At 43.2% G+C, this 9,662-nt stretch overlaps 2 protein-coding genes across 2 annotated transcripts; both read left to right on the top strand.

Moving 5' to 3' along the window:
* The first annotated feature begins 538 nt into the window (after nt 1-538).
* Nucleotides 539-3,834, top strand: LOC130585882 (molybdopterin synthase sulfur carrier subunit-like). The gene is made up of 3 exons (XM_057386551.1): nt 539-631; nt 975-1,096; nt 3,708-3,834. The coding sequence occupies exons 1-3, from the start codon at nt 620-622 to the stop codon at nt 3,832-3,834; spliced, it is 261 nt and encodes an 86-aa protein (XP_057242534.1). The 5' UTR covers nt 539-619.
* A 1,097-nt stretch (nt 3,835-4,931) lies between these two features.
* LOC130585881 (molybdopterin synthase catalytic subunit) lies at nt 4,932-8,827 on the top strand. The gene is made up of 4 exons (XM_057386550.1): nt 4,932-5,052; nt 5,907-6,060; nt 7,510-7,633; nt 8,714-8,827. Exons 1-4 carry the CDS (start codon nt 4,932-4,934, stop codon nt 8,780-8,782), a joined length of 468 nt encoding a protein of 155 aa, XP_057242533.1. The 3' UTR covers nt 8,783-8,827.
* The last annotated feature ends 835 nt before the right edge of the window (nt 8,828-9,662 follow it).

The following is a 9,662-nucleotide window of genomic DNA, read 5'->3' as shown; positions in this document are numbered from 1 at the left end:
CCCACAAGGMATAGTTCTGGCGCACAGCTGTGCCCTGGAATAACTGCTGGGGGTCTCTTGGCAGCACTTTCTACACAGCCCATGTCACTCTGCCCTCCGCGGTGAAACCCAGTGTTCTCCTTCCCTGCTGTGCTCCCATGCTCAGTTACTGAGGGCAGAGGCACAGCTGCCCATCCCCGCGCTGAAACAGGCCCTATCCCTGAAATCCTGTGTCAGCTTAGAAACTAATCCGTGCCTTTCATACACCAACTATACCTGTCCTGTGCATTTAGCAGATGTTTAACACGTGCACGGCTGTGGATGCGTAAAGTTTACAAACATCTGCAATCCCGAGGCGCACGGGGCTCCGAGTTACCCTGAAACACCGGCTTGTAAAGTGCCGTCCCCGAAACGGCAGCCTGAGTTCGGGGGCGTAGCTGCGGCCTCTCCCACCTTGGGCACCGAGCCGTGCGAGGGAAGGCAGCGGCGTGCCCGGCCCGGCAGCAGCAGCGGCGGCAGCGGTCCCGCGGCGCTCCCGGCCAGGCCGCAGGGGGCGGGCCGGGCCCAGCACTGCTCGCCCGGGCGCAGGCGCCGCCGCTCGCCCCGCGGCAAAGGGCAACTCGCCCGGGACGGCGGCTCCATGCGCTGCCAGGTAGGTGCAACCTGCCGGCCACCCCGGGATCCCGCCCGGCCGGAGGCTCGGCCGCTGCCGGGCAGGATGGCGGGGCTCCGGCTGGCCCTGGCCGCGGCGGGCGGCGGGAGCGGCCTGGGCGGCGGGAGCGGGGCGCGGATCCGCGGTCACTCACCGCCCCGGCTTCTCCGCCTTGCCCCCGCTGTCCCCAGAGCCGGGACAGGAAGGACGCGGCAGAGCCGACCGGCATAGAGAAACGCCTAGGAAAGCTTTTCCTGTCGCTGTGATTCCGGCTGCGTGCTGGCGTTTCGGAGCGGGTTTTGCGGCAGGGCCCGCTCCCTGAGCGCTGTTTGTTCCCGGGCAGGTCTCGGTGCTGTATTTCGCCAGGAGCGCGGAGCTGGCGGGACTGCGCTGCGAAACCCTCTCGGTGCCACGGCAGATCACCGCTCTGCAGCTGTGGGAGGAGATCGTCAAGGTCCATCCCAGGTATCCAGCAAGTTATCTTTGAGGTGCAAAGGAAACGTGGTTGGATTTTTTTTTTTTTTTTTTTTTTTAAATACGTTTAGCATTGACTGGAACACATAGCAGCACTTCAACAGTACAAAAACAGTGCTGTTACCTTCTTTTGGTAACCTGCACCGAGAGTTTTGTGTTTTGCACAGCTGGCAATGTTGTAGTTTTATGTATACACGAGGAAAGCCCAGATCCAGTACACATACCCAGAACTGGGCCTGAGAGGTGAACGTGGCCCATTGTCCAGAAGGGCTGTGGTGAGGTGACCTGAAAATTGTACTGCGTTGTCAGCCTGTGAGAATGTGAGACGTCTCAAGGAGGGATCAAGCACAGCCAGGACAATAAAAGAAATAAATGACAGTGTGCTGGTGTTATCAGTCACTTAGGTTAGACATCAGGAAGAAATTCTTCATTGAAAGGGTGCTTAGACACTGGAATGGGCTGTCCAGGGAGGTGGTGGAGTCACTGTCCTTGGAGGTATTTAAGGAAAGACTGAACTTAGTGCCATTGTCTAGTTGACATGGTGATGTTTGGTCATAGGTTGGATTTGATGATCTCAGAGTGCTTTTCAAGCTTAATTGATTCTGTGATTTTCTGTAACTGTGCTGCAAGCCACCGGGCTGAGCTCAGGAGGGGAACTGAAGCCCCCACAGGTGTTCAGCCAYTCAAGCCCTACACAGCATATAGGCTCAGTCACTTTCAATGTTCTCTTCTCTGAAAAGGCCACACCATTGCTGGTTGCATTTCACTAGGAGTCTGGTCCTGAGAGAGCACTGCTTGTGCTGTAAGGGCCTCTGCAGGACTGGTACTCTTTGGGGATGTCAGCAGAAATGTGCCCTCTGTTTCAGGCTGAGGAAAGGGTGCTCAGTCTGTCAAGAATGAGTCTAATAGACAAAGGTGCAACACCATTTTGGAGGGATAGCAGGGGGTTAAAAAGGAAGTAAGGTGTGAGAGAGGTTGTGGTCCTCAGGATTTAGTGCTTAGTGTTTTTGTATTTCCATAACTTGGGACACAGGTGTCAAAGTCTTCCTTTAGGCACAAACTTTCTTTAGAAAAGTACTCTCAAACACTATGAAAAAAGTGAATTATTTAGCAGTGGTATCTGTTTCCAAATGAGAAACTCTTTACAAATTGCTGGGCCAGGGGCCTTTCCCTCACAGGGAATTGAAATTAAGTGTGTTTCGGTGGTGGAGGCAGTAGGGAATGTGTGTATTTTACTTTGCAGGCTTTTCCTCTCTCTCAGAAGCAGCAGCATCACCATTGGTCATTTTGCCACAATTTGTCAACTTTGTCCTTTTATGAATGATGACTTGGGGCAATATAATTTGCATTTGCAGTTATTTCACAGTGTACTTCTTGAAAAATGCTTCTGTTCCTAGCTTTTCTGGAAAAACTCAATACAACTGTAGGGCATTGACCACAGACTTCTATTCACATTGCTGGTGGATATTCAAATTGCAGCTTGAGCATACTTGACAGTACTTTTCTGTTCCACCCATTTTCCCCAATTAATTAGCTTGCAAGGGACTTCAATTAGAGCCTGTCCTTCTTATGGGCACTTCAGTTTCATGTGGCATGCAGTTCTTTAGTGGCTTGCTTTGCTTTCATACAATCCCTCTCTTCAATCTGCTGTCTGAGTCAGTGCTACTGTGTTTTGCACAGCTTGTGCCTTGCCTACTTTTGTCCATCTGGCTGGTAGGAAATAAGATGATTTTTACTTGTTCTCTTTTGGTGYGCTTACTTGTTTCTAGCCAATACAGTTTCAGCTGGCTGTGCCAGATTTTGTAGTCTCAAGCAAGAGCAGTTACCATGCCTGCACCATCTAAAGTAAAATGCTGGTATTCTTTTTTTCTGGTGTATAACTGCCATGGCCCTCATGCTTGCAGTGTCATTGCACTTATTTGTGGAGATGACTCCCTGCCTCAGTATCCAGAGCTATGGACTCTCACGGCAACATCTCACATAAAAAAATATGTACAAGATCTGCCAGAAGACACATTTGCCCTCTCACAGTTCTGTGGCCACTCTTTATCAATTGCAGATTTCAGACCTGTAAGTGCAAAAGATCCAAAGCGTCATAAACTGAGCACACACAAGAAGAGCAACTCTTTAACCACTGAATCTTCCTGAGGTCTCAGGAACTGCAAGTGCTTCTTGGTGTTTAAGAAAATTACACAACAGTCCAGCCACACTTCATCAGGGCAGCATTCCCTTCTAATCTGGAACTGGATGGTTGCTGCCTCTTGAGTTTACCAACGTTTTTGTTGTAAGCTTCTGAAGTGAGTCTGGTCCACATTAGTTTGTTCTGACATTGGCTTATGACAAATCTAATTCCTGACTTCTGGTAATTATACTGGTTGTGTTTCTTCTTAGACACTAAAAAAGAAAATCCAAGATTAGGAGGTGTGTGTTTATTATGTTTATTATGTTTTTGACAGTGTCTCAGAAGCAAAGTTGTGTGAATCTCCATGCTTTTTACTCAGCTGCCCTAGACTGTACATCAGTTTGTTGTTTAATAAAAGCTTGTGGCTAAATGCAAACCTTGTTTGGAAACCTATTTGTACTCTTGCCAATTGCCCCTCAGGCTTGCTGTCATCCGGGATCAAGTGGTGTTTGCTGTTCGTCAGGAGTACGTGCTTCTTGGAGATCAGCTCCTGCTCCTGCAACCTGGAGACGAAGTTGCCATCATCCCACCGATTAGTGGAGGCTGAGCCTGCCCAGGGTCTTTTAGGTAGGTATCACTCATTGCTTAGTTTCCTGTGGAGTGTAGTCCTGTGCTAAAATACCTCCAGAGTTCTGTATGATGTTACAAGAAACTTTTCTTGTTTAGGTCCAGAGATGTGATTGCAAGTCTCCCCCTCAAATGCAGTAATCTTTTGAAAGAGCCCAACTTGTGTTTCCATCTGGAGAGTTCATTTGTGCTGAGCAGAAACTATAAGCCAGTGCACCAGTAAATGATTAACACGTATGCAGTAAATGGAAGACACTTGCCAGAGAGGTCAGGCATTGCTTTGAATCTGGGTTTTAGGTCTTGTTACACTTTGCTGGTTGTTTCTTGCTACCAGTAGATACTTGGCTTTCCTAAATAAGAAAATGAAAAACTTGCTGCCACTTTTTAACAGAAAAGATAATATAGAAAAAATAATTGACTTCTGTTTAGAAATTTTGTTACTTTGTTGCTGTTTAAGACCTTAGCATAGCTTTGTTTCTTTGCCTACTTTCAGGTGCCAGTCCATATATGTACTGCAGCTTGTTCTATTGCTACTTCTCAAAATACTTCTCATTCTTAGATGATCTGATGACTGGTTTTTACTCAAAAAAGTTAGATGTTTCTTGTGTGTGACTGAAACAGCCTGATAATATGGGGTGCTGGAGAGCATATTCAACTTTATGATTAGAAGYCCTAATCTGTGTTTATCAGAAATCTCTGTTTTAAATTGTTTGATTTGATAAGCAGTAGAGACTGACAGTATCACTGTAGGTTTACCTGCACTACACAGTGGTCTATTCTGGTTGAATGTACTGTTAACCAGGGCCTCGGGCTAATTATAGTTTTATCCCACAGTCCTATTAGAAAGAAATATGTTTGCATTAAAACCTGGTCATTGCTTGTTATTGCACTTAATATTCTCTCACTGAGACTGCTGTGATGTGAATTTCACGTGTAGACTAGTCTCTTGGGCAAATACACAGTGCCTGTGTTCTGCATGAATTGGGGCATCAGCACTTGATAAATAGCAGTTGGCTGATGTTAGTATTTCCAGAATCAACAACGAAGTCTGTTTGGTTTCAGTTTTTCTGGTGAGATATGGAAGAAAGCAAAGATGTGCCGAAAGATTTTATCAAGCTCRAGTCTGAAAAGCTCTCTGTAGATGAAGTATCAGAGCTCGTTGTTTCACCATGCTGTGGGGCAGTGTCTTTGTTCATTGGTGAGTTTAATATTTGTGAGCTAAATCTCTGGATATGTTAATAGTCTAATAAATGGAACCTAGGTTGTCCACATCCCAGACTTGTAGTTCTCAAATAAATCTGATCCTTGTCTGAGCCCCAGATGTTTAGAAAACATGTTCTGAGTTACTAGAGCAAGACCGTGGCAGCTCTTAAATAGCTGCACCGGGCTGAACGGGTGAGAAGCTTTCTGGCTGGTACAGCTGTCCTAGGACTTAACATAACAGCAGCTCTAGGGTACAGAACGGCTTGGGACTTGTTCTGTTATGCCTGTTATCAACTTGTTCCAGGTGGGAAATGGAATACTGTGGCTATGCCAGCCACATATYCATGTCTGTATGTAAGGTCCTGCAACTCAGGTCTTAGTTGAAAGGGAAGTACTGTTTTACCAATGGGCTGGTGAAAGTAAGGCTGGTAGCTCTGTCCTGTGCTTAATGTGCATGGCACACATATGAAACCCCTTTTGTGCTTAAATCTCAGTGCTACCCGGCTCCTAAATACCAGGCATTTAAAAATTGCATGGACAAATGCCATTGGCAGGTACCACAGATGTTCCAGCCTTGGGCATTATGGGCCGCAGACCTGTATAATATGTAAAGTAAATTCTTCCTTTTATAGTAAAGATTTATCTTGTTCAAATAATCTCATTATGCAACTGTGTTTAAGGGAGGTTGTTTATATTTGCACAATGCTGACCTTGACCATAGCAAGAACTCCTGGATCTTACTCAGTATTAATATAGTATATATTATTATGTAATAAATATATGTATTATAAAGGTATAATATGTATTCATTTACTCAGTAATTTTAGTTGATAAATTATCTTTGTTTAGGTACTACAAGAAATAATTTTGAAGGGAAAAAAGTGATTCACTTAGAATATGAAGCATATACGTCAATGGCAGAGACTGAAATAAAGAAAATCTGCAGAGATGTTAGACAGAAATGGCCTTCGGTCAAACATATTGCAGTGCACCATAGACTTGGGTATGTATGTCCAGACCCCATCCTTCTGCAACTGGAGTATTAATCCTTGTCTGGTGCATGGCTGTGGTTACAGAGTTGCAGAACCTGCAGGAGTGTTTAGAAACCATAGYGGAGGAAAGCTGGCTGCAGGATCAAGCTCTTGCTCTGGAGCTAAGTTTCAAATATTTTATCTTCCAAAATGTGTATATTGTTAGTGCTTGCAGGAGCCCATATTTAGCCTGACTGGATCTTTGATGCTGGTGATTTGACCATGCAGAGAAAAAGTTGAAATTTCACTCCAGGGAAGGGGAGGCTATTGGTTTGTTTTGTTCTTTACTTTTCAAAGGTGTGAAGTTGTCAGCACTTTCTGTTTTTCTTTTCTGTCTGTGGAGGTGCTGTAGAATGTCCTTATTGTCAGACTTCAGTCAATTTATGCTATCAAAAGTCTGAAAGCTTAGGCTGTGTCTCATAGTAATTGTCAGCTATATTTAAGGGAGAACCAATTGTTCCTTGAGTCTTGGATAAAGATTTTCCTTTGGATTCAAAACATGGAATACTAATGTCTGACATACTCTTGGGCTTTCTYTGCTCATCAGATACCTTGCTGAAACTAGCAGGATTTGCAGAAATCCTGAAGGAATTTAGGATGTGATTGCAAAGGATGAGATTCAAGGTCTGAGGGGTAGTTTCCCTAGATTTCCCATCTGGCCAACAGAGAGGGTGACTGTCTTGAGGGCAACTCAAAGCATTTAAACTGAGATTTCTTCCTATGGAGTGTGCTAGAGGAATCTTACTGTAGAGGGAGGACTGGGAGGTAGATTTGGGGAATACTACAATTGAAAGGAGAGGCACAGAACCTTGTGCTTCTTTTAAATTTGTAATGCAACAGACCAAGTAGGAAACTTCAGAATTTAAAATCTGAATTCATCAAAAATTAGGTTTCATTGCAAAATGTGCATAGCATGAAGCACTTAATTTCTTCTTTCCAAATTATTGTGTGAACCGTTTATTTCTTAGATTTTCAGATAAGAACTGGCTGTTCTAACTTGTTATTGTTCATTATTAAGTTAGCTTCCAGTGAGTTTCCTATGTATTGTTCCAAGTTAATGATTTCCCCTGAGTTTCCTATGTATTGTTCCAAGTTAATGATTTCCCCCTTTTAATTCCATAGGCTTAATTTAAAAAAAAAAAAAAAAAAAAAAAAGAAAGAAAGAATGGAAGAAAAAAGTTTGTGTCTGGTGGGTTTATTTATTCTAGAGTGTGGAATTCTAACATCTGGTGCTGATTTTGGTCATGGTTTTCTTTCTTTTAAACAGTGTATAATCTTTTGGATGTGGTTTGACACTTGCTCAGTATGAATGAGTCAGGAGAGCATGTGGCCAGAATGTTGACGTGACATGGCTATAACTTTGGGGTGCTCTTGATGTTAAGTGTTAGCTAAAGCTGCTGTTGTTCCTCTTCTCTCCCCAGTGTGGTTCCAATAACTGAAGCAAGTGTGATTATTGCAGTCTCCTCTCCACACAGAGCAGAATCCCTTGAAGCTGTAACATACTGCATCAATACATTAAAAGCATCTGTTCCAATATGGAAAAAGGTATGTTTGGGGACAAAATCAAACTTAGGCCGATGCTGGCCTTAGAACCATTACAGGCAGTAGCTGCACCTGATGGGATATCAGTGTCTATCACYAGTAAATTTCCTCTAATGCAACCAGGCCCATATGTGGGAAGTAAAGCATCTGGAAGATTCTCCTGTGTCTGTACCATCCAGCTCCTCTTTATTTTGAAGCCATGCTGGAGTCAAAGTGAAGGAAGCCTGAACTCTTCTGAGTAGCAAAACTCAGTTCTTCACAGGCTTGTGGAAGAACTTTGAGTCAACTGTGCTTTTGATAGCACTGCAGCTTGCAAGTAAAAGGAGCATTTCTCATCTTGGCTTCGAGAAAGCACAGGGCAGAAGCAACAGCACACAATGAAGGGATGAGCAGAGGTCCCAAAGCTGGGAGACAGGCACACATTAGTGTGTGGAGAAACCAGCCCAGGTCTAGAAAGAACCTCATTGTATATCCACAGCCTTGCATGCAAGTAATGAGCATTATCTCTGCCTTTTTTCCCRGCAGAACTTGGCATGTGGTTAACTGTGATATTCTCTGCTCTGCTCCACTTTTCTGATACCTCTTTGAGGAGACTGAAGTTCTGTGGTCTCAGAATGAAGAATCAGGGGCTCAGAATTTGCTGCTTAGGACTGGACTGCAGCTGGGTAACCCAGTCTGCTCTTAAGATCTAATACTAGTGTATTTAGTGTATTAATTAATTTTTTTTTTAATAGTGACGTTTTGTTGCATCTAAATACTCTTCTCAAAATGATGATACAGTAGGTTAACATGGCATCATGAATGCTGTGCACTTTACACTTTTACATAATTTCTTATAGAGTTCTTTGTTGAATTAACTTCAGTGTAGGTGGGCTCTTTTAAATTCGGTGGGGATCAGCCTGAGGTTCAGCCAAGTCCATCTGTTCTAAGGGTAATGCCCTCTTTTCTGCTTGCCAGCCAAGTGCTGTGCAGTCCTGGTTGAGATTGGTAAATAATAGTGGGATGGCTATTGAGTTAYTTAGCCTGGTTTATGGCTCCATGTAGCAGACTCACAATACTTCGCATTCTTTGTTTATATTACAGGAGATTTATGAAGATGAATATTCTTGGAAAGAAAACAAGGAATGCTTTTGGGCAAATTCAGAAAAATAAATGTACTCTTTTAAAAATAAAGTGTTACTCTTCTTAATGAACATACTTACCTTTGAGTTTTTTTACAGAGAGTCTGTATGTTTCTAAGCAGTTGTACTAGATGTTTCAATTATAATAATTTAGTTTGGACTGAATGAAATGAACAAGTATTAATTGGAGGTTTTAGGTGTTCCTTACTCTCCTTTGAAATTGCTTTATTGTGCATTTTAACATGGAGTTGGTTTTTAAAACTTCCCTGAAATACTTGGTTGCAATGTGTTCAGACTACTGTGTGATAAGTACTGTTTTACTGCATTTACCTTAGTAGTCTGTGTTCTCTGTCAGCATAGGAGGTCACTGTAGGAACTGCAGGACAATTGCATTTTTTTTAATCTTGAAGAAAGTTCAGAGAGGTTTAATTTTATATAACTGCAGACTTAATTTGCAAGCTTTATGCTATTTTGATGTTCTTGTAACATGAAAGCTACTTGAAGTAGGTGAACTGTTTTGGTACAGACAGAGAAGAAAATACAAACTATACCCCAGAGTAATTAACTTTTTAGTAGTGCTTCTGTTCCAGTAGCTCTGCCTCACAGAAACATTTTTACTGTGCAGCTGATATTACAAGTCCATTGCATTAAAAAATATGGGTAGAGATGGATTCAAAGGTCATCTTATACTCTACCAGCAAAAAACTAGCATTAGCAATAATATGCCAACCTGTAACTACTTAACAATGTTTAGATGAAATTTTGAAGGTGACTTTATCAATGTAGGCAAGGTAGATACAAGGGAAGTAAAATTATTTGCTCAGTTTGCTCCTATATCTTATATAGTTATATATTGCCCAGGTGCAAATTCATGCTCCTGCGTCAGGGCAATCCCAAGTACAGGCTGGAGG

Source organism: Malurus melanocephalus, unplaced genomic scaffold, assembly GCF_030028575.1.
Source record: "Malurus melanocephalus ecotype Western Australia unplaced genomic scaffold, MMel_1.1 scaffold_991, whole genome shotgun sequence".
In the NCBI taxonomy this organism is placed as follows: domain Eukaryota; kingdom Metazoa; phylum Chordata; class Aves; order Passeriformes; family Maluridae; genus Malurus; species Malurus melanocephalus.
This window is presented reverse-complemented; position numbering and strand designations above follow the sequence as displayed.